General features: G+C 54.5%; 1 protein-coding gene and 1 long non-coding RNA gene across 5 annotated transcripts in view; one reads left to right on the top strand and one right to left on the bottom strand.

Annotated features, from left to right (window-relative positions):
• The window catches only part of LOC120380840 (arf-GAP with SH3 domain, ANK repeat and PH domain-containing protein 2-like), a 109939-nt gene that overhangs the window by 43361 nt on the left and 39996 nt on the right, over positions 1-26582 (top strand). For all 4 annotated transcript variants that reach the window (XM_039498732.1, XM_039498733.1, XM_039498735.1 and 1 more), the window contains 10 exons: positions 6923-7008; positions 7481-7556; positions 9052-9138; positions 10618-10718; positions 17055-17124; positions 17891-17978; positions 18833-18881; positions 19846-20009; positions 22566-22699; positions 23701-23792. In XM_039498732.1, coding sequence (XP_039354666.1) covers positions 6923-7008; positions 7481-7556; positions 9052-9138; positions 10618-10718; positions 17055-17124; positions 17891-17978; positions 18833-18881; positions 19846-20009; positions 22566-22699; positions 23701-23792 — 947 coding nt within the window. The remainder of the gene's footprint in view (positions 1-6922; positions 7009-7480; positions 7557-9051; positions 9139-10617; positions 10719-17054; positions 17125-17890; positions 17979-18832; positions 18882-19845; positions 20010-22565; positions 22700-23700; positions 23793-26582) is intronic.
• Positions 17224-24562, bottom strand: LOC120380841. Its single transcript, XR_005587862.1, has 2 exons — positions 24513-24562; positions 17224-18317 (listed from the first exon to the last, which is right to left on the bottom strand). It is a non-coding gene; the product is annotated as an uncharacterized LOC120380841 (long non-coding RNA).

The following is a 26582-nucleotide window of genomic DNA, read 5'->3' as shown; positions in this document are numbered from 1 at the left end:
TGGCTCCTGGTCAGGGGCGGCTCTAGGCACCAGCAAAACAAGCTGGTGCCTAGGGCGGCAAAATCTAGGGGGCGTCCCCTGCGGCCGGGGGGGGTGGCAGGCTGGGCCGGCGGACCTGCCGCAGTCATGCCTGCGGGAGGTCCACCGGAGCCCCGGGACGACTGGACCTGCCGCAGGCATGACTGCGGAGGGGGCGCTCGTCCCGCGGCTCGGCTGGACCTCCCGCAGGCATGACTGCGGCAGCTGAAGCGGAGCCGCCGGACTCGCGAACCGTCCGCAGCCGCGGGAGGTCCAGCCGAGCCACGCGGGACCAGCGGTCCCTCTGCAGTCATGCCCGCGGGAGGTCCACTGCTCCCGCGGCTCCGGGGCGCCTCCCGCGCATGACTGCTTGGGGCGGCCAAAAACGTAGAGCCGCCCCTGCTCCTGGTGGCTGCTTTTCAGCTTCTTGCGTGGCACAGAGATGTTTCTCGTGTTCATTTTTGACCAGATGCCTTGTTTCCTGTAGTCTGACACCTTGTTGAATTTACAGAAATTACAACTGTGCCCATCCCCTCTCCCTTCCCTGTGGGCAGTGGGTAGAAGAGGCTAGGAGATGCTAAGCCTCCCCAAACAGGCGGGTGCTGCCAGCCCGTGTCTTTGGAGCCCTGCCACCAAAAAGGTCCCATCGTCTGGCCCATGTTCTGCCCCAAGGCCCCGTTGTGCTCGTCCTCTTTCCCCGTGGCCCCGCCTGCCACTCATGCCTCTCCACCCGCCAAGTGGTGGGCAGGTAGGGGGGCGGAGAGGTGCGAGCAGTTGGTGGGAGTCTTGGGGGAGGGGGAGAAGAAGTGTGAGGGGTGGAAGGGGCAGAGAGGGGTGGAGTGGCCTCGGGGGAGGGGGCCAAGCCTCGAGGCAGAGCAGGGGGCAGGGCCGCGGTCTGGACACCAGTGGCTCCCCCCACACTTCTTGGGAGCTTCCAGCGCTCACGCCCAGCCTCCCAAATGTGGGAGTCGTGTGCTGCCCACGCCCAGGCCATGTGCTGTGTCCCGCCCTTCACTGGGTACAAAGCCCTTGCTATTCCTGACCTCCAAACAGCTGCTTTGTCTGACTCGTGTGCTCCTCAGACCTTGTCAGCTTTGCCCAGCGCCTCATTAAACACCCCCAAACCTCTAGTCCTTTCTGAGCAGCAGCCAGGTTCCACTGTAGCTACAGCCTGTCCCTTCCCCTTAATGCTCCCTGCTGCCTCATAAATGTAACCCCCTCCTTGTTAAATGCTCTCCTCCTTCCCCACTGAGTCCCTGGAGTTCCCAGTCTGGCTGACCCTGCATGGGGAACTGGAAGCATCCAGAGAAAGCCCCCATGGGGCCCTGGGTATAGCCTTTGTCCTAGCCATCTAAATGTAGCGTGGAGGGGTCAGGGAGCATGCTCGGTGCAATGGAACATTCAGTGAATTTACAAGCAAGTAGAGAAGCTCCTCTCATGGATCAGTAACTGGTTAAAAATAGGAAACAAAGGGTAGGAATAAATGGTCAGTTTTCAGAATGGAGAGAGGTAAATAGTGGTGTCCCCCAGGGATCTCTGCTGGGAATAAATGGTCAGTTTTCAGAATGGAGAGGGGTAAACAGTGAGGTGGCAAAATTTGTAGATGATACAAAACTACTCAGGATTGTTAAATTCAAAGCAGAGTGTAAGAGTTACAAAAGGATCTCACAAAACTGGGTGACAGGGCAACAAAATTGCACATGAAATTCAGTATTGATAAATGCAAAGTAATGCACATTGGAAAACATAATCCCAACCATTCACACAAAATGATGAGGTCTAAATTAGCTGTTGCCACTCAAGAAAGAGATCTTGGAGTCACTGTGGATAGTTCTCTGAAAACATCTGCTCAATGACAGTCAAAAAAGCTAACCAGATGTTAGAAACCATGAGGAAAGGGATAGATAAGAAAACAGAACATATGCCACGATATGAATCCATGGTACACACAAACCTTGAAGACTGCTCCCTGCCCCCCCCCATTCTGGCACCATTGGCTGGTGCACAGCTGGGACTACTGCTCACCCAGCACTCCTGGATCCAGAACTATGCAGGGACCCCCGGGCAGGGTACCAAGGATCATGTGGTGTCCTCACTCCCTTGAGAAAGAAAGAAATCCCAGGGAGGAAATCCCAGCCCCGGGGTCAGAGAAACTCCATCAACAGGAACAGGCACAGGGCATGGCCTCTCTGGGTCCCAGGGTTGCCAATATTCTAACTTCAGAAAAACAAATACCCTTGCCCCACCCCTTCTCCGAGGCCCCACCACTTCTCTGAGCCCCGCCCAGCTCACTGCATCCCCCCTCCCTCCGTCGCTTGCGCTCCCCCCACCCTCACTCATTTGTGGGGCAGGAGGTTGGGGTGCGGGAGGGGGCAATGGCTCCGGGATGGGGCTGGGGATGAGGGGTTCTGGGAGTGGGAGGGGTGAGGGTTCTGGCTGGGTGTGTGGGCTCTGGGGTGGAGCCAGGAATGAGGGATTTGGGTGAAGGAGGGGGCTCCAGGCTGGTCAACGGGTTGGGGTATGGGAGGGGGTATGGACTCTGGGCTGGGGCCAGAAAGGAGGGGTTCAGGTTGTGGGAGGGGGCTACGGGCTGGGGCAGGAGGTTGGGGTATGGGAGCGGGTGTGGGATGCAGACTCTGGGAGGGAGTTTGGATGGGGGAGGGAGCTTAGGGCTAGGGCAGGGGGTGTGGGGCGCGGGAGGGTGTTTGGGTGTGGGAGGAGGCACAGGGCTGGAGCAGGGGGTGTGGGGCGAGGGAGGGTGTTTGGGTGTGGAAGGGGACTTAGGGCTGGAGCAGGGGGTGTGGGGCACGGGAGGGTGTTTGGGTGTGGAAGGGAGCTTAGGGCTGGAGCAGGGGGTGTGGGGCGCGGGAGGGTGTTTGGGTGTGGAAGGGAGCTTAGGGCTGGAGCAGGGGGTGTGGGGCACGGGAGGGTGTTTGGGTGTGGAAGGGAGCTTAGGGCTAGGGCAGGGGGTGTGGGGCGCGGGAGGGTGTTTGGGTGTGGAAGGGAGCTTAGGGCTGGAGCAGGGGTTTGGGGCACAGGAGGGTGTTTGGGTGTGGAAGGGATCTTAGGGCTAGGGCAGGGGGTGTGGGGTGCAGGAGGGTGTTTGGGTGTGGAAGGAAGCTTAGGGCTGCAGCAGGGGGTGTGGGGTGCGGGAGGGTGTTTGGGTGTGGAAGGGAGCTTAGGGCTGGAGCAGGGGTTTGGGGCACGGGAGGGTGTTTGGCTGTGGAAGGGACCTTAGGGCTGGAGCAGGGGGTGTGGGGCACGGGAGAGTGTTTGGGTGTGGAAGGGAGCTTAGGGCTGGAGCAGGGGGTGTGGGGCACGGGAGGGTGTTTGGGTGTGGAAGGGAGCTTAGGGCTGGAGCAGGGGGTGTGGGGCACGGGAGGGTGTTTGGGTGTGGAAGGGAGCTTAGGGCTAGGGCAGGGGGTGTGGGGTGCAGGAGGGTGTTTGGGTGTGGGAGGAGGCTCAGGGCTGGAGCAGGGGTTTGGGGCGCGGGAGGGTGTTTGGGTGTGGAAGGGAGCTTAGGGCTGGAGCAGGGGGTGTGGGGTGCAGGAGGGTGTTTGGGTGTGGGAGGAGGCTCAGGGCTGGAGCAGGGGTTTGGGGCACAGGAGGGTGTTTGGGTGTAGAAGGGAGCTTAGGGCTAGGGCAGGGAGTGTGGGGCACGGGAGGGTGTTTGGGTGTGGGAGGGGGCTCAGGGCTGGAGCAACGGGTTGGGGTGCAAGACAGGGCGCAGGGTCCGGGCGGCACTTACCTCAGGTGGCTCCCAGGAAGCGACTGGCATGTTCCTCCAGCTCAGGAGCAGCCAAGTGGCTCTGTAGGCCACCCCTGCCAGCAGGCACCACCCCCACAGCTCCCATTGGCTGTGGTTCCCGGCCAATGGGAGCTGTGGAGCTGGCGCTCGGGGGCCCAAGCTGGTGGGACATGCAGGCTGCTTCCTGGGAGCTGTGCTGCAGAGCAGAGCAAGGAGCCTGCCAGCCCTGCTGTGCCGCCAATCGGACTTTTAATGTCCTGGTCAGCGGTACTGACCAGAGCCACCAGGATCCCTTTTCAACCTGGTGTTCTGGTCAAAAAACAGACATCTGGCAACCCTACTGGGGCCCTAAGGCCTGGGCTACTAGTGGGGTGGTTCAAACTAAGATACGCAACTTCAGCTACGCTATTCGCATAGCTGAAGTCAAAGTTTCTTAGTTCGGCTTACCTGGCCGTCCTCATGGCGGCGAGTCGACCGCTACGGCTCCCGCATCGACTCTGCTTACTCCTCCTGCCGAGGTGGAGTACAGGTGTCGATTTGGGGATCGATTGATCACATCTAGACGAGATGCAATAAATCGATCCCCGATACATCGAACACGACCCGCCGATCCAGCGGGTAGTACATGTCCCAGGACCAGGGCCGGTGCTACCATTAAAGCGAACTAGGCGGTTGCCTAGGGCGCCAAGATTTGGGGGCGCCAAAAAGCGGTGCCCCCAATTTTTTTTTACTGCAGTTCCTCCCCGGGCGCGTGGTCCCTGCTCCACTTCTCCCACCTCTTAGGCTTGTGGCGCCAATCAGCTGTTTGGCGCCGCAAGCCTGGGAGGAGAATTAGAGTGGGGGCGACATGCTCGGGGAGGACGCGGAGCAGAGGTGAGTTGGGGTGGGGAGGTGCTGCATGGCTCCCCGGGGGGGAGAGCTGCTGGGGGGGGGGGCTCAGGGTGGGGGCAGGCGGGGAGCTGCTGCAGGGCTGGGGGTGGGTGCAAGGTGGATGTTTCGCCTAGAACGCAAAACTTCCTTGCACCAGCCCTGCCCAGGACCCCAGATGGCTATCTGCAGCATTGCTATGAGCACTCTTTTCCTGTGCTGATTTGGCTGCCTGCCCCAGCTCCCTCCTACCCCCTCCTCATTCAGTCTGACTCCCATGACACAGTCTGACTCCCAAGTGGCCCCCAGGCTCCTTTCCTTCTCTCCCGCCCCCTGCTCTTTTCTCCCCTCCCTTCCTCTCCCCTATAATACTTGTAAGAGAAACAGCAATAAACTAAGCCAACCCTTTCTCCCCTTCCCCCACAAAAAAAATTGAAAAAGAAAAGAACTGAACTGAAAAAAACCCGTCACCCAGAAGGGAAGAGAAACCCCAGCCCTGCCATGCTGTTTGCTGCCCAGCACTCTGCTCCTGTCTTCTAGCCCTGCCCCTCCTGGGCTGGGTCTGTCTCTCTTCCTGATTTCATTTCAAGTGTTGGGATTCAGGGGTGAGCGCTGGGTGGAGGCGGTGACCTGTGCAATACTGGAGGTCAGACTTGATGATCTGGCTGGTTCCTTCTGGCCTTAAACTCAGTGACTCTCTTTTTTGGTGTGGGCTGGATGCTCCCCATGGCTGGGCCTGTCTCCTGCTGCCACAGTGCACATCATAAGAAATACAATGCATTCAAAAGGCTGGAAAGTTGGTCAGTATTGTTAAAATTATTTTGCTGTCATTGACCTCATCCCTGGAAACACCGTTTCTGCTGAAACTTTCCAAAATTATTGAGCCTGAGGCATATATTCGGCATGAATAAATTCAGCCCAACTTGTTCAAGTTTGGCATCGTTATAAGCAACTAAACCCAGGACGTGTTAGGTAACTTCCATACAGTAGTTGCTACCATTAGAAAGGAGCAAGCTTGTATCCCTGCTGGACTGGGTGGGATTCAAACCAGCCAGACAGAGGCAAACAGGTCTGTAGCAACACCCTCAATCATCCATTCCCTCATAAGAGTGAGGGGGAGAGAGAGGGGGAGGCTGCTTTCTGGAAAGATGAGTTTATTAACTCACGTTCCAGCCACTTTGGAGCCCATACAGGCTGGGTCTCCCTTCTCTGCACACAGGCAAAATCTCCCATGCACTCCTAATCTCAACCACACTGTCAGCCACACTCTCTTCTTAAAAGGCCAGCTCCCATTAGCCAAATGCATGCAACAGTAAAATGCAACAGTAAAAGAAACTAGCACAGCATCCACATTCACTTCTAATTACAAGGTTCTGCAATGTAAAGTCATTCCAGTAGTTACTTCTGAGTCCTTCCACTAATTGTTATACATACATATTTAAGCCTTCAACACAGACCACTTCCACATTAACTACAGGAGTAACTGGGGCCTGTATGTTGTTGTTCTCTATGCTGGACCGTCCGATAGGGAGCCACAACACACACACAGGCAGTGGGTTACACACATATTTGTGAGACAGTGGAACACTGGGCATCAGGATTCCTGGTTTCTATTTCTGGCTCTGAAAATAGATTGTGGTGTAGTGCTTACAGACTGGGTAGCTAAATGTAACACCACCTGTTTGGGGCATCTCTGGGGTTTGAACCCAAAACCTCTGGATATAAACACCTGAGTCACTGACACCAGACCTTAAGAACCAGACCTGTCCAGTACGGAAGTGTTGCAGAGTCATAACATTCTGTATGTGGTCTAGCTTCTAGAGAGTAACCGAGCCACAGTGTGTTAGCGTGGGATACACAAGAGCCTAGTTTGACATGCATATTCTGAGGTGTGTGGCAAAGTGAGACTTGGCCTTCTAGTATGAGCCCTGGGTTAGCATTAAATGACCTCACTCCTGTTCAGTGAATCTGTGTGAAAGCTTGACTCACAATAAGAGCTGTGAAGAGCACAGAAGTGTTAATAGGAGCTAGTGGAATAGCTGGGGCTAATCTCCAGGCTTACAGATCAGTGCACCAGCTACTAGGCTACACAACACTGTGTTAGGCAGTCTTTGCTGGTCTCTGGCTCGCTTCCCCGGAAGTCTATAGCTAGCACAGAATGGCAAGACTGCAGTAGTGGGAGCCAAAATCATGTTATTCATAAGTCATGGCAACACGGAGGGTGATAAGTAAACAATGCAGAACTCAGCAGGTAACAAGAACCAACTCCTGGGTGTGTTTTCCCCTCAGTATCTGATCAAAGTGAATGAGATTCAAACCAAGAAAGGAGTGGACTTGCTGCAGAACCACATCAAGCATTGCAATGCTCAGTTCAAGTAAGAGTGATCGGTCGTCTTTATTCCCTGTCCTCCCTGTGTTTGCCGAGTCCCCAGTTTAACTGAGGAGACCTAGGCATTGATTTATTTTGCAGTGAACAAATATCCTGCAGTCACCCTCCACCGGTGTGGTAACATGCTCAGCTTCCTCTCCCTCTGGAGATGGTGTAGCCGTAGGGCTCTACGGTTGTGTCTGTCCTGCAAGTTACAGGACATGGTACTTGCGTTTGACAGTACAATACAAGGCAGTTAGAGTGCTGGCTTCCCACTCCTCCGTTTGTTCTCACTGGTTATTATGGGAATCTGGGGGTCCTGATAATGATAAGGTGTGTGAGATCAAAGGGTTAATAATGACACAGCAAAGCAAAGGTCTAAGGACTGCAATGCACAGCGGCACGTTGTTCACATGCAGCACTGCCAATGCTAGGAGCTTTAGTTCAAACCATTCTCTCACATTCACTTCTCCTGTTAGTTTTTTTCAGGAATGTTTAAGGGCAACCGAGACGCTTAAGCAGTTTATAGAGAAGCTCACCCCTGAGCTACAGAGCGTGAGTATGCATCATAACGCCAGCTCACCAGGGACCAAGGCAAGAGGGGGCATGGGCCCTGCAGGAAGAATGTCTGCCCCCTAAAGTCTCTTTTTACCCCTAAGGAGGCTTCCCGTATGTCCAGCTTTTCTGGGTCATGACCTCAGTTTTGGTCTGCCAATCTCTGTTCGAGGAGATTTTTAAAATATTAGTAATTGTCCAAGATTTCTCCCCCTCACCCCCACGTGGGGGGCTGACAGCTGGGGCTGCAGCCTCCCTGCCAAATACCCCAACCCCTTTCCCCCTCCCTCTCCCCCCAGCACCCCCTCCTCCCCTCTCCAACAATATCCTCTTTTCGGGAACCTGAAATACGTTAGTCCTACCCCTAAGGAAGTAGAGAAGGTTTAAAGGTGAAGTGGAAAGTTCCCAGGGCTTGATAGCTAGGATAAGTACATACAGCTCATGAAAAGATTTGAGAATGCTACTATATACTCCATGGTCCTATCATCTTTTTAAAGCGCTGCTTTTGTTATAGCTCTCTTATGAGGATGAGGTTGCAATCCTCATTTGGGTGCAGTACTGATCTCTAGTGCTGAGCCCTCAGTAACACTGCAGGTAATTCTGGAGCCTTCCTTACATGCTTCCCTCGCAGTAGTTTTGAGTTTAATAGATATACAGCTGGCTGGTTTTAATATTTTGCACGGAGACTGACTTCACCAGCCCAAGGTGGGTTCTCCAGAAACGGCTCAGTGCCAGTTCTTTTAACACTCTTGGTCTCTTTGTAGCACATTAATACAAACAACATTTTAAAAAAAACCTCCAATACATTGTCTCAATACAATCTATTCACAATCAGTAACTTGAGGAATGGAGAACAAGGCATAATACACAGCACTTGCAGTGTCCCTTAATGCTATAAACACACAAACACTTCAGCTATGCGTCTGTCCTACAGGCACATTGAAAATTAACTCTCATTTTCTGGCAAACTGAACTTTTGATCCCGTTCACTGCTTTCATTACTGACTCATCTCAAGAGGTGACCATATTGAGCTTCAGACTTCTGGATAGTCAATGCCTGGTTCAGAAACATAAACTGCTGTTGTAATGATGACCTGTCCTGAGCAAACATTCTTTATATAATGCAGCCAAACCATAGCCACTATGCACCCACCAGGCTCCATTTGTCCTGGCTGAGGAGCACTGAGGAAACACTGCTGTTCCCTCCACCTGCAGATAGCTCTGTCCAAGCTGCTTTGGAGGAGATGGGATTTTGGAGAAGCTTGTATTACAATAGTACATGCCCTGTGCTGTGGTGCTGCACGGGGTGAGACGACCTCAGCCTGGCCTGTGTTTTCAATATGGTGCTTCCCACAGGAATGGGAACTCATTTGTTATGTAGTGTGGGAGAGAAATGCCTGTCTTGCCTAAGAGAATGAGTGGGATGTACAAACAGAAGCAAAGTACAATCCAGCTCCCCTGCTTGAGTGAATCACTGTGGTGTGATGCCTTTCAGATGAAGGTCAGGCAGGACGAGGAGAAGCAGCAGCTGTTCTCCCTCCGAGATCACCTGAAAACAGCATTACAACTGGAGCAGAAAGAGGTAAAGTGTGTCCCCCTTCCTAGCCGCTGCCATTATGGCTGCCTGGTGGAGTATTCATGGGGAGCAACCAATCAGAGCAGTCACTCCGGTCCAATACTGTGCGTTGCACAGCATCCCTGGAGCCCATGCAGGGAACGATACATGTGCAGGGTGGCAAGTCCATCTCGTTCCTGGCTATGACCTGGCTAAACCCTGTGAGGTGGGCTCTGCCCCCCCCCCCACCCCTCCAGGAAGCTATGGGGCCAAAGGGAAGCAGCTCTCCTTGCTCAAATCCGGAGGGGCCAGGGGGATGGTGAGGCCTCTGCTCTATCCATGGCCCTGCAGAGTTCTCCTTTGGGGACGTGGATTGGATGTTGTGAGTGAATTCCATGTGCCTGGAAGGTGCTGGAGTTGCAGCCCTGGGGACTGGAGCCCACTCTTCCCAGAGCAGCTGGGGAATGGGAAGTGGAGGGCATGTCTCCCTCACCCCTCCTGCTGTCCCGGCAACACGCTCCTCCTGTTCCACACAGACCCAGCAGCTGGAGATGCCTGGTTGTCCCAGGGGAGTAGGTTGAGGCTGAGGTGTTGTCGTGGTTTCTCCCTGTTGAGCTTGCTGACTGCCTCCCTCTCCAAGGCAGCCCGTCCTGACAGCCTCACCCAGGGCAGCCCATCCTGATGGCCTCTCCTGCAGCCCTGGCAGTGCCCCCTTTGCAGGCTCCCTGGGGATTGTGCACATGCCAATGGGCAGCGCAGTCTGGGGCATGCAGCATCCCCAGGCTGGGCCATGCCAGACTGCCCTAGCTGTGGGAAGTGGGGACTCCAGAGAGAGGGCACGAGCCCAGAGGGAGCAGCAGGATCCCCTGCCAGAGGCTGTGGGAAGACAAGGAGATGAGGGGGCCCAGGGAGACTGGAATTGGGGAAGGAGCCCTCCAACACCCCTCTGGTAAGACTCCCACCTACTCCCTTTAGCATTAAGCACCCCCCCAATGACAGGAGCTCCAAACCTGACCACTCGCGTACCCAGCACGCTGGCAGCCTCCCCAGGGCTCACTCTGTCACTGGCCTCTCTGCTGCCGCAGCCGCAAGGGGCCTGTTCTGGTGGTGTCTGTGTGATGTGGCCATGTCCCCTCCCACACACCCCACGGCCACGGAGAGCGGCTAGGCAGAAACGACTTCCGTCACTACTGCCCTGCAGTGGTTTGGAACCAGGGCCAGGCTCCCTCTCCTTTCTGTGCCCAGCTTGGGAACGGGGCAGTGCTGTGGAGCGGACTGAGCGATTTGTGGCTTTTTGTACCACTCGGTTTGGTCTGTGATTGCTCCCTGGGCAGGGCACTGCTCTCTGAGTTTGGTTCTTGCAACATTCGCTGCACTCTGTATTAACATCACATCTCCTCCCTGGATGGGACCTTTCTAAGATGCCAGTCTGGAATATCCCATCAGGAGGAGTCACCCTAGGGAGAGATGGGCGTGGGCTAACAGCTATCTCTTTCTGTCTACTAGGACTCTGCTAACAAGCAGCTACGGTACAACATGCACCAGCTGCAGGGGAACAAGCAGTATGGGACCGAGAAATCGGGGAACCTCTTTAAGAAAAGTGACGGGTAAGTGCAGATCTCACTAGTCTGTAGCGTAGACATTAAGGATCTCCACTGCAGCCCCGCAGCCCCCTCAGCTGAGTTACTAGGCTGTTCTTGATACTGTGTTTCCCTCACAATGAGTTCATTTTGGATCAGACGGGAACAATGCTGTGTGCAATGAAAATTATAGGCAGTAGAATAAACAAAGGAGAATGAGAAATAACATGGCGGGGGGGGGGTTCTAGTGACAATCTGCATGGGGGCTGGGCTTAGGGATGGCAGCACCGTGTTCCCAGGAGCATTCACTGCAGACTCCCAAGCTGAACCTCCTTTGGTTTTTTTCTACCAGTTCCAAGTCTTTCCAGGTCCCTTTCCTATCCTCCCCATGCTCAGTGGCATGACACTCTGCCTGGGTTAGCCTCCCCTGCACACTTCACTAATGTCGCTCCCCCGCAACATTAAGGAAGATATTAAATGATGGAACAGTGATCTTCCTGCACAGATCTCAAAGCCATTCACAGGAGCTCAGTACCATGATCCCACTGTGACAGAGACAGGGCCGGCTCCAGGCACCAGCCGAGCAAGCTGGTGCTTGGGGTGGCAGATTCCAAGGGGCGGCTTCCCGCCCAATCCTTTTTTTTTTTTTTTGCGCTTCGCTGCTTCCGCCGCCCCTACAGGTTTTTTCTTTTTGGTTTGCTGCTCCTGCTGCCCTGTGGGGGGGGGGAGCGGCGGCGCAGAGGAGAGGAGCTGCTGGGAGCGGTGTCAGGTCTGCAGCAAGCCCGGCACAGCAGCCCGCATCCTTCCCTGCCTGCCCACCAGAGCGGCGCGGAGCCCTCCCAGCAGGCGGCGCGGCGGGAGGGGCCGCATGGTGAGCGCCCCGCTTAAGGGAGCCCTGGTGCCCCCTTCTCTCCCCCCCCGCCCCCTGCTAGCTGGGGGGTGCACACCGCTGCCTGGGGTCTGCAGGGCTGGGAGTCCCCTGCACCCCCCGCCCCGCAGGTATTTTTTTTCTTTTTGGTTTTTGTTTTTTTCTTCCTTTCACTGCTCCAGCCGGCCGGCAGGTTTGTTTCATGCCCCAGCCCATTCGTTGCTCCGACCGGCCGGCAGGTTTCCCACCCCTCCCTTTGCTGCTCCGGCCGGCAGGTTTGTTTCACACCTCCTCCCTTTCACTCCCCCCCTCCCCCTTGTCGCTCCGACCGGCCAGCAGGTTTCCTCCCCCCCCCACCTTCGCTGCTCCGGCCGAGTGGCAGGTTTGTTCCCCCCCCCTTTGCTGCTCCGGCCCCCGTGCAGGTTGGTTGGTTTGTTTTGTTTTGTGCTTGGGGTGGCAAAAAAGCCAGAGCCGGCCCTGGACAGAGAGGCCAGGGAAGACACAGGGCAGTGAAGGGGCCACAGCTGGTGGATGGCAGAACCAGGAATAGAAGCCAAGTCTCCTGTGCCTTATACGCAATGGGAGGGAACACAGGGCAGCTGGGATGCTAAGAGACGCGTAAGACAGTGGTGTTCCAGATCAGGGCTGGCTGCACCTGTCCCCACCTTGGGTCTCTCTGAATGCATCCCCGCCAGATCTGAGGCCTCTAGCTTTCACTTCTGTGAGTGGAGTCCTGTGATTTCCCCCACTCAGACCGGGTGCTTGTTTTCCAATCACATTTGACTGCAGTAGGAACCTGTGTTTCTTCCCTTGGGGAGCTGTGATGAATACAGTGACCCAAACTGTTCCTGTTGTCTATTGTGAACAGCAGTAACAGCTTAATGAGAGAAAAGGATTTCAAAACAACAGTAGGCCTACACATGACTCCTGCTACTATAGAGACCTCTTTCTTCTTCAAGTGATGGCCCCTATATGGATTCCAAAGGTGTGTGCACATGTGCATCATGTGCCAGAGCGGGAACAATTCTGTAGCAGTGTCTGTTGACCCAGATGTGCATCATGCATTGTCCTTGTATCCATAGCCAAGGTTATAAGAGTTTGTGTGCATCGACTCCACTTCAATTCCCTCTTACCGCCACATGGGCAGAGTCGGAACCCCTGTTCCTCTGCGTTCTTAGCCTAGCTAAGAGAGTTGATAGTCTGTTCTGCCTTTGCGTACATAGTTACAGATTGTATTTTTCTTGTTTTTATAATGTATTGTAATTAGTTAGGTTTCCTTTCAGACTTCTTCTCCCGTTGGGGGAACTTCCCCACCTGGGGACTATGCCCTGGCAAGTCAGCTTCAAAAACTGCGCTTTGTGCCCGCGCTCCTTCTCTGAGAGCGACAAGCACCAACAGTGCCTCTACTGCCTTGGCAAAGCCCATGCTGCGGCCCACTGCACCATCTGCCGTTTGTTCCCAACCCGAACACAGGAAGCCAGGGAACTTTGTCTCTGTAAGCTCCTCGTGGAAGAGGCTATGTGCCCATGTATCTGTCGATACTGCCGCTGCCTGACAAGCCCTGCTCTGACCATAAGAAGCACAGCCATGGGCATACAGACAGATCCCAGTCTGGGACTGCCCCTAAATGCAGCATTGCCTCCCTGAGCCAGGTCCAGTTGGTTGAGAAGTCACATGTCGACTTGGCTGCTGCAGCTCCCAAGTAGTCCAGGACTGAGAACAAAGAGAAACACTGCTGCATTCACCTGTGCCGCCTCCAACTGCAGTCACCGCTCCAGCAGCATTGTCACTGCACCCGCCGCTTGCACTGCCGGGATCCTCCAGTCTGCCATGCACAGTCCCCCACACACTCAGCTGCCTGGAACCGATTTCTTTCAGGATGTAGTCTGCATCAGGTGTTATTGTTTGATGATACGATGTATCTAGTATGGGATGGCAGATGACAACTAGGGGTGTGCAGTCAGAGGGTTTTTTTTCCCTCTACTGAAATAGATTCTTCTGGGGTATTTGGGTGGCTCATTCAATGATGCAATATGCTTCTCTGATGGAGTGTCCTTGTTTAGTGAAGGCGATTTTAAGTGTGTTTAGGTGTGTATCCTGGACTTTCTCACGGGAACATATTCTGTGGTATCTGATGCTTGGCTGTAGATAACATTTCTTTGCATGTCTGGGACTGTTACTGGATCTCTGAAGGTAGATGTGGTGATCCATGTGTTTCTTGTGCATAACTGTCTGTAGGGTTCCATTGCTGAAGCTGATTGTGGTGTCCAGGAAGTTGATGCTGGTGTGGGAGTGCTCTAGAGAGAGTTCAATGGATGGATGGTGGTTGTTAAAGTTGTGGTGGAAATCTTTGAGGGAGTCTAAGTCATCTGTCCAGAGGATGGAAATATCATTGATGTATCTCAAGTATATCATTGATTTTGTGGGGCATTTTTCCAGAACAGTCCATGAAGAGAAACACCACAGACAACCACATACAAGAAATCCATGGATTACCACCCCTACCTTCACAGATCCTGTAACCACCCCAAACACACCAAGAAATCTGTTATCATAGAATCATAGAATCTCAGGGTTGGAAGGGACCTCAGGAGGTCATCTAGTCCAACCCCCTGCTCAAAGCAGGACCAAACCCAACTAAATCATCCTAGCCAGGGCTTTGTCGAGCCTGACCTTAAAAACCTCTAAGGAAGGAGATTCCACTACCTCCCTAGGTAACCCATTCCAGTGCTTCACCACCCTACTAGTGAAAAAGTTTTTCCTAATATCCAACCTAGAGTGTTATCTACAGCCAGGCACTCAGATATCACAGACTATGCTCCGAGAAGAAAATCAGTGATACACACCTTAACACATTTAAAACTGCCTTCACAAAGCAAGGACAATCCACCAGAGAAGTAGATTGCATCTTGGAACTGGCCACCCAAATACCTGGGGACAACCTGCTTCAATACAGAAAAAGAAAGAGCCTCTGACTGCACACCCCTAGTTGTCACCTATCACCCCACATTGGAATCCATATGAGGTATCATCAAACAGATACAACCCATATTTGATGGGGACTACATCCTGAAAGAAATCTTTCTTGAACCCCTTTTCTGGCCTTCAAACCTCACTAAGCTCATCATCAGAAGCAGGCTCCCCACGGATCATGACACAACTCAAAGCGGCACCAGACCCTGCCAGAACAACAGATGCAAAGCCTGCAGACATGTCTCCATTGCTATGATGATTAATACTCTCCACAACACACTTTTCAAGTTCCACGGGACCTACACATGCCTATCCCAACATGAGGTGTATCTCATCCACTGCATTAAATCCCCCAAGTATGTGGCTGAAGCCAGACAATCACTATGCTCTCAAATTAACTCTGACAAAAAAATGAAAAAAGACAAAAACACCAGATCACATGCAGGCAAACACTTTTTCACAAAATGCTCACTCCACATCTGACCTCTCAGTCCTCGCTCTCAAAGGAAACCTGGACAAAACCTTCAAAAGATGAGCCTGGGAACTTAGGCTATATCTACATTACCGCCTATGTTGGCAAAACATATGTCGCTCAGGGGTGTGAATAAACCACCCCCCTGAGCAACATAAATTACACCGACATAATCACTGGTGTGGAAAGCGCTATGTCGGCAGGAGAGCTTCTCCCTCTGACATATCTCTGCAAATGGCAGATGCTGGTTTTATTATGCTGATGGGGGAGCTCTCTCCCATTGGCATAGAGTGTCTTCACCACACGCACTGCAGCAGCGATATATGTGTAGACATGGCCTTAAATTCATAACTCTCTGCTTGACATTAAAAATCATGGACTTAACAGAGACTCTGGATTTATGGTCTATTACAACAATTTGTAACACACCCTGCTACCTACTAACCCTCCATTGTCATCCACTGCAAAGGTGCTAATTGCTCACTTCATTTTAAGTGGTCTCCTACAACATGTGAACCCCTTTTGCTTAACAATCTGTTCCACCTTAGAATTGTAGAAATTTAGGACTGGAAGGGACCTCAAGAGGTCATCTAGTTCAGCCCCCTGAACTGAGGCAGGGCTAAGTATTATCTAGACCAGTGGTTCTCAACCTTTGTGGACCCAGGGCCCATTTGTAAATGTTTATGGCCTGTCGCAACCCAGTAAATAGTTTGGGGGTAGAGGCCCTCGGGTGGTTTCAATTGGATCCTGCCCCCGGGGGGCCTGGATCGTGCTCAGCACTCACCCCAGAGTGGTGGCTCCTGCAGCTCCAGTGCTGTAGGGTTGGCTGGACTTGGCTCTCCGCTCTAGGCATTGCAATCTCAGGGGCTGCAGCGCTGCTCAGGTTTGGCCCTGCTCCCTGACTGCTCCCTTGACTTTGTGAGAGTGGAATTGTGACCTGGCTTCTGAGGCTGCAGTGCCACTCACTCCCATTTGGCGTACTGGGACTCCTGTCATGATGACAGCTGTGCCAAATCTGAATGGCACAGGACGTCAGAGGTTGCAGTGCCTGGAGCAGGCAGGCGAGTCCAGCCTGTCCCGTGGGACAGGAGTCACAGGAGCTGCCATGCGACCTTTTGAAACATTCTGGTGACCCAATGCTGGGTCCTGACCCACGGGTTGAGAAACCCTGCTGTACTCCATCCCTGACAGGTGTTTATCTAACCTGTTCTTAAAAACCTCCAGCTTGGAGACACTGATTACCTTCTCCAGACCTGAGGAAGAGCTCTGTGTAAGCTTGAAAGGTTATCCCTTCCACCAACAGAAGCTGGGCCAATAAAAGACGTTACCTTGCCCACCTTGTCTCACGCATAGATTATTACAGACACTTCCAAATCTGTCATGAGTTTGCAGTACAATATGGCAGCAAAGAGGCCAGGTAAACCCTGGAAATGATCAGGGGCCAAAGGGATTGATGTGCGAAGGAGACTGGAAGGGCGTAACATGTCCAGCTTGGCTGAGCAGTGCCTGCAGGTGGGGAGAGGACAAGGCAGTTTACAAACCCCTGTGGGGTATAAATATCAAGGCAGGATTGGAATCTAGGACATGACAAGGGCTACAGCTAGAAGTGGAAGGGAGCACATGAACTGAGAGGCCTGGAGCGCATCCTAGCAGTGAGATCTGCCAGGCTGGGACTGGCAGCAGTGGCAGCCCATTGCTTGGGGAAAATGCTGTATACCTCGTCTCCAGTAAGAGGCTGTGCTGCCCGTCCATCACGCCTCTTGCGGCGTGCCACAGGCCACCTCGCTCAGCTCACAGCAGGCCAAGGGCTGCCCCCCGCCCCCCTGCTCTTGCTACATCCCCATGCCTGCACAAGCCAGGCAGTTTGTCAGGAGCAGAAGCTGTGGCCTTAGCTGTGCCCTCCTCTCCTCTCTGCATTGCTGCCTGTGGTGGTGCTGCTCTGCACGCTCCTTTGACAGGCTGGTCCCTGGCTGAAGGGGTCTCCAGCCCCCTGGGCAGTAGGGCTTTGAGCAACTCCTTTGAAATGAGAGAATTCCCGGTTCATTTTCAGGCTGAGGAAGGTCTGGCAGAAGAGGAAGTGCACGATCCAGAATGGCTACCTGACCATCTTTCACAGCACGGTAGGGCCGGTGCCTCCATCATGGCCCATGCTCAGAAGCGGTGGGCTGAAAAGACCTGTGGGATTCAGTCCCTTCCAGGGGGTTGTGCAGATGATTAACATTGTTACCCACAGTGAGTCTAGTGGCTTTTCCTGAGCCTGACTAGAAACCCTGGAGTGTGATCTTCTCCAGCCCCATGCTGCTGGCCTGACCCAGTGCCCACTGGAGTCTTTCCATTGAGGCTGGAGTCCCTGTGCCCTCAGTGGACCACAGGCAAAGGCACTAGGGTCTTGCCCAGCCTGAGAGCCTGCATGGAGAGTGCACCAAGCATCCAGGAGCAGGGGAAAGGGGGAGCATTGCTGTGATTTCTTTTATTGTTATTGATGACAGCACCAGCAAGAACAATGTGCCTGGGTTACTGGAAAGGCCCACTGCGTTCTGTCTGGCCCCTGTCACTGGCCTAGCTGAGTGCTCACAGGCTTCAATGGATTTCCCCTCACAGCTCCCATGGGAGGCAGGGCAGGGCTGTTATCCCCGTGGACAGAGGGGAACTGAGGCTGGAGAGACTAAGTGACTTCCCCAGGCTCACATCGGCAGGCTCTTACAGAGCAGGGTCTTGAACTTGAGTCTGCCAAGTTCAGGTTTGTCCCTAACCGCTGGGAAGTTCTTCCTCCCTGTTCCCTGCCTCAATGGCCCTAATTGCTTGGGAGCATGGCAGGGACCTGCCCCCAGGGGTTGCTGTCCTAGCAATGCTGCAAGTACTAAGGATCCATCTTCCATCCACTAGCTAAACCGCCCACCAGCCAAGCTGAATTTGCTGACTTGCCAAGTGAAGCCGAACCCGGATGATAGGAAGTGCTTCGACCTCATTTCACGTGAGTCCCATTGTTTGTTTCGTAATGTCTGGGGAAGGCCCAATGGGCAGCCGCATGCTGGATTTCTGACTCAGGGCCCCGAGAAGGCGACATGTCAGAGAACCAATGCAAGCAGGCAGCAAAGTGCAGGGCAGGGGCACTGATTGTGTGGTTCCAATGGGGAGCTATAGGCCAGGCCCAGGGCATGGGGATACAGAGCATGTTTGCGAGGCCGTTTGCAGTTCTGAGCTTTCAAGCTGCTTGACAAACACCGAGCTGGGCTGTTGTGATGAAAGGGAATCTCTATGGTGGGATTCGCCGGAGTACGTCCATGCTGGATGTCAGCCTGGGTGGGTGGCACTAGCAGGAGGAAAGCAGAGGTTCAGTAACAAGCACATTGTAATGCAGGCAGCTTAGCCAACCACAGGGGTTCCTAGGTATTGGTATTGCGACTCCGAGTCAGGGCCCCATTCTGCTGGGTGCTGTAAGTGCAACTCAGTGAAACACAACACCCTGGTTGGCTTCCTGAAAGGACTTGGGGCTGAGGAAAGATTGACAGAGCAAAAGCGGTACAGCTCAGTGATGCAGCACCTTCACAGCTTCAGATGCTTGCGGCTTATGGCATGAGGTCCAGAGCTCTTGCACCTGGCCCCACTGGCACCACCTTCGGGTGGGGCAGGCCGGGTGCTAACCCATGCACATTGGCTGCAGAGGCTAAGCAAGTGAATGGCGTAGGAGAGGGCCCTCTCTGTGTGCTGGACTGTGCCACACACCCCTCACCTGGGAGTGCAGACAGCTGGCTCTGGGTGGCGTTGGTGCCCTCTGGGTACTGGTTTGTTTCAGGTCTAAACACAAAATGGTTCTGTGTATCTCAGATAACCGCACATACCACTTCCTGGCAGAGGACGAGCAGGAATGCAGCGCGTAAGTACTGGGGCAGGAGCACGGACTGCGCTGAGTTGGGAGCAGAATGGCTCCTTGGGAGGGGGACAAGTACCAGCCCTGAGAGCTGCTGAATGGAAGCCACCTCGTTGGGCCATCTCACTCCTCTGCCTCAGGCTGGAGCTCTGTGTCCTCCTCGCCCCTGCAGGAGGGAGGGCAGCAGCATAGCCAGGCTGAGGCAGAGGCTGCTGATGCCTGATTTGCCCAAGGCCATGGCTGGAATTCAACGGCCCCTGGCTCCCAGGCCTGTGTGTGGAGCAGGAGAGCCAGCAGCCTCCATGTTGCCTGGCCCTAGCACCAGCCGGTGCAGTGGGACTTGCCTGCAAAGCTCTACTGCCTCGAGCCTCCTGCTCTTGCCCATCCCCAGCTGTGGACATGGAGGCTGAAAAGTGGCCTTCTCTGTTGGGCTGCCTCTGTCTGCCCTACAGGGAGACGCAGCGGAAAGAAGGCAACAGTGGCCTGTGTGAGTTCACTGGCCCTCACTACCAAGTTCCTGCCAGTAATGAGGTGTGGGGAGGCGCCTGCTGTGAGCCCACCCTACTTCCTTCTCTGAGCCTGCACAGGCCTGCCAATGCTTTGGCCAGCCCCAGGCAAGTGTTGGTGCAAGGCAAAAGGTGCTGGGCAGGTCTGGAAGCACAGTGCCCACCCCCGCAGCCCTGAGATGCTGCTCTGCAGCCACGCCGGGGCTCCTGCCAAGTGCCAGGGTGAGGCCATGGGGTAGAGTCCCTCTTCAGAGCACCGTGCATGTGCAGAACTCGAGGTCTCCACTGCCCCATCACCCTCCCCATGTTAGCCTTGAGCATGCAGGGGCAACAGCACAGCATGGAAGCAATGGCTCATGCCTAGCCCTCGCCTCTGCTCCCCCATGCACCAGAGTACAGAGCCTGTACCCCCTTGCTGACATGGAACAGGAGCCCCTCTGACAGCAACTTCCTCCTCCTTGCAGCTGGATTTCTGTTCTCAGCAACAGTAAGGAGGAGGCTCTGAACGTGGCATTCAGCAGGGTGCATGGCAGTCAAGAGAGCAGCATGGAGGGGCTGACCAGGGCCATCATCGAGGAAATCAAGTGCATGCCAGGGAACAGTGTGTGCTGTGACTGCTCAGCACCAGGTGAGCGTAGTCATGGGGGATGGGACAGGGACAGGCACCCTAGAGCCGCTGCACAGTCAGCACCCAGCACAGTGATGCAGTGACCACACTCCAGCCAAGCCAGCAGCCATCCCAAACGCAGCCGCTAGCCCCTCTGCAGCCCTGTACTCCACTCACAGGATGGGGCTGCTGGAGCCATGGGTGGTAGGGAGCATCTGGACACCTTACTCCCACCTCAGCCAGCACACCACTGCTCCCATCCCCCTCGCCAGCACCGTTCAGGGGATTTCCACAACTCCCTGGGAAAATGCCCTGCACTCCTCCCTCCTGCAGAAGTACCCAGTTTAGCAGGAGCCTCACATATTCCCTGAATTACAGCCTTGAGGGAGGGGGACCATGGATCTGCCCTCAAGTTCTTGGACCCCCCCAGAATCAATGGAAGGATCCTGCTGTGAAACTGCTCGGTGAGAGGAGACTGTGTCCCCTCAGCCATCAACTTAGCTGAGCCCTTTGCACCTCACAAATCAGTGTCTCTAGTTCCCCTCCCTCCCGCCCTTTGGTTCCTCCCACTCAGTCACTCCTGCCCTCTGCTGCTGGAATCCTAGGTCTGGTTCTGGTGCCCACAGTCCAAGAAGGATGCTGATAAATTGGTGAGGGTTCAGAGATGAGCCACGCAAATGATTAAAGGATTAGAAACCTGCCTCATAGTGATAGACTCAAGGAGCTCACTCTATTTAGCTTAACAAAGAGAAGGTTAAGGTAAGGGGGGATGTGATTAGTCTAGAAGTACCTATGTGGGGAACAAATATTTGCCAGTGGGTTCCTCAGTCTAGCAGAGAAGGCCTAACACAGTGGCTGGAAGTTGAAGCTAGACACAGTGGTGACTTCTCCATCCCTGGCAAGTTTTGAATGAAGACGGGGATTATTTGGAGTTCGCTGGCCTGTGTATGCAAGAGGATAGATTAGATGAGGCCTTGGAATCTGTGAGTATTAAAGGTGGGATGTCGGGCAAGAAACCCCAGGAACTGCCTTGTACTGGAGCACTGGCAGCACGATCACCTCTGCTCTGGCAGCAGCCTACAAACTCCATCAGCATTTGCCTCTTACCCAGGGGGAATGGAGGCACAGGGAGGGGAATGACTTGGTCAAGGTCATCCAGCCAGTTAGTGTTAGAGTCTGGCATAAAGTCAAGTCCTGTGCTCTAGTCACTAGCCCACACTGCTCACTGCCCCCCGGGCCTGGGAGCTCAGACATGTCCAGGCACTGGCAGCTGGCATGTCCGTGTGTGACTTACTAAGTCAGGTTCTTTCTTCGAGTTTTGTTGCTAGGGAGCTAGCTCCAGAGGGGGCAGGGCCCTTTACAGTCAGAGCAAATAGCAAGGCAGGTCCCTGCCCAAAGCAACGTCCAGACCAAGCATTTGTGTGAGTTGCACCTAAGCTGGAGCACTAGCACTCGGACGTGGACCTGCGAGGACAAGACACCAACCTCTCGCTCCAGAGAGGGAGCTGGAGGAAGAAGCAGTGGCCTGGAAACTCCTTCTAGAGATACCTTTAAAATCAGTGAATTTATGCTCCCCTTCCCAGTCCCCCATGGGCAGCCCCATCACTATCAGCAGCGATGGAGAGCGCATTTCCATGGGCCGTCAGGGAAAGAGCATCTTCACCAAATTGCTACAGCAGCGCAGCTGCACCAGTGCAGATGTGCCATTTTAAGTGTAGACCTGCTAAGAGTGCCACTGCGTGCAGCATGCACAACCCACAGCAACAGCATGGCAAGGCAGCCAGCAGACCTGTCAGCTCCCATCCACAAACTCCAGGGGGATGACAGCATCCAAGTGGGGGAAAGGGGCTCCCCACTCTCCTCCCACCCCCATCCAAAGCTGGGACATTTTCAAATTATTTTTATGTTTGCCATAAACAGCCCCCTTTGCCATCCCCCACTGAGTCGATCATGTAAAGTCAAGTGGCCAGTGGCTCCTTGGACCCCATGGCACTTCCCCTTCCTGTTCTCACATTTTTTTCTACAGCCCAGATTCTCTATTCTGTCCAGTTATGCCTCCCTGATTCTCTGCCTGGCCCCTGGCACAGACTAAAGCATCCTGGGGGCTGCTCTGATCTGCACCCTGAGGGACAGGCTGTGCTGTGCTCCCTGAGGGACCATCCACCAGCTTGAGCCTGCCAGAGAGCATTGTGCTCTAGCCAGTCCCTCAGAGGCACCTGAGGCTGCATGGAGGAAAGCAGAGGAGCTGACAGTTCTAGGCCCAGCAAGGACTCTCTCAGTAAAGCGCACCTGGTCTGGGAAGGGGAATCTGGCTCTCACTGTCCATGTACCTTCATTCCCAGTTTAGCTTCTCTTCCACTCTCCTTCCTTTCCTGTCTCTGTCCCAGTCCATCTCGCCTGCTCCTCCTCTCCCTTCTACATTTCCACCACCTACTCAGGTGCCCCACTGTAGGCATGGGGGGGTGAGACTGAGTGGTTGACGAGGTGCCTTGCCCACCCCACCCTGTGCCTGTGACTGCCCAGCACCTCTGGCAGGATGGTGGTGCTAACCAGAGCAATGCACTGTCTCCCCAACAGACCCAGCCTGGCTCTCCATTAACCTGGGCATCCTGATCTGCATCGAGTGCTCCGGGATTCACCGGGAGATGGGCGTGCACCACTCCCGCATCCAGTCGCTGTCTCTGGACAAGCTTGCAACCTCCGAGCTCTTGGTAGGGAACTGCCCACGCATGCTCCCTCAGAGCACCCCCCCCCACTGCCTCCTGCACTCCTCAAGGCAACCCCCCCACTCTGCTGCTGACCACGTGTGCTCCCTCAGAGTGCCCGCCCCACTCTGCTGCTGCCTCCTGCGCTCCCTCAGGGCAACCCCCCCACTCTGCCACTACCCACGTGTGCTCCCTCAGAGTTCCCCCCCGCTGCCTCCTGCGCTACCTCAGGGCAACCCCTGCGCTCTGCTACTGCCCACACGTGCGCCCTCAGAGTGTCCCCCCGCTCTGCCACTGCCCCCTGCGCTCCTTCAGGGCACTCCCCCGCCCTGCTGCTGCCCACGCGCATGCTCCCTCAGGGTGTCCCCCCGCTCCTCTGCTGCCAGGGGCAGCTCTAGGATTTCCGCCACCCCAAGCAGGGCGGCACGCCGCGGGGGGCGCTCTGCCGGTCGCCGGTCCCGTGGCGCCGGTGGACCTCTTGCAGACGTGCCAAAGCCGCGGGACCAGCGGACCCTCCACAGGCACGCCTGCGGGAGGTCCACCGGAGCCGCCTGCCGCCCTCCCACGGGACGCCGCCCCAAGCGCGCGCTTAGCGCGCTGGGGTCTGGAGCCGGCCCTGTCTGCTGCCCACATGCGCTCCCTCAGGGTACCCGTCCCTGCTCTGCTGCTGCCACCTGTGATCCCTCAGGGTGCCTCTCCCTGTTCTGCCACCGCCTGCACTCCCTCAGGGCGTCACCCACTCCACTGCCACCCATGGGCGTGCCCTGAGGGCGTCCCCTTGCTCTGCTGTTGCCTGCACCTTGGATAGCGCATTGCACAGACAGGAGCTAGTTACAAAATGGGCCGGAGCCTCAAAGCAAGCTTACATTCCTGCCTGGCCCCTGCCCTTAGGCTCTACTGTCTAGCACCCTCCCCCCCCCGCCCGGTACACTGGCTGGCATGCCCTCCCAGCATGGTGCTGCATATTGCTGTTGCGCCAACTTGTTTCGTGCTTGTTTGTTTTGCAGCTGGCTAAGAACATTGGCAATTCTGGCTTTAATGACATTCTGGAAGCCAACCTCCCCAGCCCTTTGCTGAAGCCCACAGCTGGCAGTGATATGTAAGTAGTTTCTCAGGAGCCTGGAGCCAAGACAAACATCTCCAGATAGGGCTTTGGGGTATTAGCTGAGGAACATTGGGTTGCTTAGCCTATCTCCTGCACCTATTTGGAATGCACTGTATATTCCCAATCGCCCTCCCAATTTTCTTGGAACAGATGCCTGGGTTCCTCCGGGGTAGGAGGGTCAGCGTACACACCCACCCACGCCCCACTCCTCAGCAATGCTCAGTCATGGAATGAGGGAGCCGGATGGCATTTCTTTCTGGAGGAGTCCTGTAGACGGGCTGGACTCACCCCTGCGGTGCCTCCTGCTGGTGACTCTGGGGAATTAGCTCTTTCCAGCATTCGGAGCGCCCTCTGCAGGCCGGTGATCCCCCTGTCTTCTCCTGACCCCCATGTCCCTCCCAGGACCCCAGCGCCCCTTTAACCTTTAACTGAGTTGCCCCTTCCCAGGGGAACCCCCACCCTACTATCCCCACTTCGCCTCAGTAGTGGCTACTGCCCAGTCTCTATCTAGCCCCTGTTCGCTGGGGCAGACTGCAGTAGCCAGCACTCATCATCGGCAAAGGGGGTTTGGACCTGCTGCCTTGGCCTACCACTAGGTTGCCCCCTGCAACCCTCAGTACCTTTTGCCCTATGCTAGGCTACAGCCTGGGACTTTCTAGGCTGGAGCTTCCCCAGCTCCTCAGCCTTTCCCCAGCCCTGCTTCACCCTAGGTACCTTGTCTCAGTTCCCTGCAGCCAGGCCCATCTTCCTCTAGAAACAGAAAGAGAGTGTGTCTGGGCTTCTGGCTTACAGCCTTTATAAGGGCCAGCCGTGGCCTGATTGGGGTGTGGCCCAGCTGCAGCCACTTCCCCCAATCAGCCCAGCTTGAGAGCAGCAGCTCTCAAACCCTGCCAGGCCGCTTTTAAACCCCTTCAAACCACCCTGCTACAAGTCCCCAGACTGCTCTGGGCATTTCACAAGGACAGACACAGCAGAGAGGCAGTTCAAGCAGGGGGGATGTGACTTCAGGGCTGAGATTTCCAAAGCTGCCTGGAGCGTGGGCGCCCAGTTCCCTTTAATGTTACTGGCAGATTTCCCTGGGTGTCAATGAGAGCAGTTAGACCAATGCTGAGTGCATTGGAAAACACTCCTCAGCGTGGGAAGGTGTCATGGGCAGGGGCATACCCTTGGGTGCCAACTCTTCAGTAACGACCTTCATATCAGTTACATTTCAGATAAGACTGTGGGCCCAGCCCCCCATTGCCCCAGGGCACAGTAGTCGTGTGCCCCAGGGCATGGTGAGCAGTGGATGCTACTGAGTTGAAATGGCAGAATTTTACAGCCACTGTGCACAGGTGTAAATGCCAGTGCCAGGTGTAGCCAAAGGGGGATCAGATCCAGCGTGAGTGAGGGCAGAAATCCAACAAAGGAAGTGGAAGCACACAGTAGAAATAACAAGGCGAGATTCATTTTGGAAAAATACAAGACTGTACTTCTAGGGAGAAATAACACCAAATAAGCCCACAGCAGGTGGGAACAGGAACAGCTGCTGGAGAGTAGTCAGCAAATTCCACTGTGCTTCCAGCACACTGAGGTGCTCCAAGGGAATCTGGACTGCCTGGATAAAGGTGTCTGTGACAGTATCCCCGAGGTGCAACCTAGGACTGTGGGACTGCTGTGCCCCCTTAACTGACTAATCTGGGTTGTCTCTCACAATGCCTTACTGGTGACAAGCAGCAAACCCCTCCAGGTGCTATCATCACTCAGTACAACTGCATGTGGAGCCCCACACCCAGCTAGATTGCATGAATGCCCCCAGAGCCACTCACGAATCACAGCGAGAAAGGTACCAGCCAGATTCCCTCAGCTCCCAGCCTAGTACCTCAGGAATATACCATCTTGCACTGCTGAAGACCCTTTCTTGAGCAATGCAAATTTATTAATTGGTTCACCACTTCATGAATGGAAAGTGGATATACAGCAGCCTTTGTAAACCTGAGCACATTTACCAAACACTTCAGGCAAACTCACTGGTAAAGATAAACAGTTAAACAAATTTATTGACTACGAAAGATAGATTGTAAGTGATTAGAAGTGATGGGCAAAAAGCCAGAGTGGTTATCAAAGGAAAAGAAAATATAAACACTCAGTCTCAACCTTAACTCTTATCACACTAGACAGTATTTAGCTCAAGCAATGTTCTCACCCCCACTGAATCTTACAGTTCTCAATATACAGGTTTGTCCCGTAACCCTGGGCCAGACTCCTCTATTGAAATCTTCTGTCTTCTGAGCATCCTTGTTGCTTGCAGCATAGGTGAGGGGAGGAGAAAAGACTGAGCATGGGGCCACTGTGTTCTGTTTTATACCCTTAGTCCCATGTGCTTGGAGAACACAAGTCCAGGCATGTCTGGTGGGCATTGCTGAGTCATCAGGCAAGGTTGAGCAATTCCCCTGGTGTGGCCTTGTGTAAGTGAGTCATTGTATTGTAGCTCCCTTGTCTGTTTGACACCTGCCTGGGTGTTGGTCATCCCCCGGTTATTGTCTTTGGGTAGCTAGTATCTGGGCACTTCCTAAACCCACAGCATATTTAAGTGACAACCATGCAACACAGTTCTCATAACTTCATATGCATTAATGATACACACATTTAGATGGAACAGTGGGTTTCAGCAGATCATAACCTTTCCCGTGATATCTTACATGGCCTGCTTTATATGCAATATCACAACTATATACAAATGACAAATATGGGGGTTACAGGGTGTTCCCCTGGGGTGTAGAGTGTCATAGTGTCAATCACAGA

Source organism: Mauremys reevesii, linkage group 13 (assembly GCF_016161935.1).
Source record: "Mauremys reevesii isolate NIE-2019 linkage group 13, ASM1616193v1, whole genome shotgun sequence".
Lineage (NCBI taxonomy): Eukaryota > Metazoa > Chordata > Testudines > Geoemydidae > Mauremys > Mauremys reevesii.
This window is presented reverse-complemented; position numbering and strand designations above follow the sequence as displayed.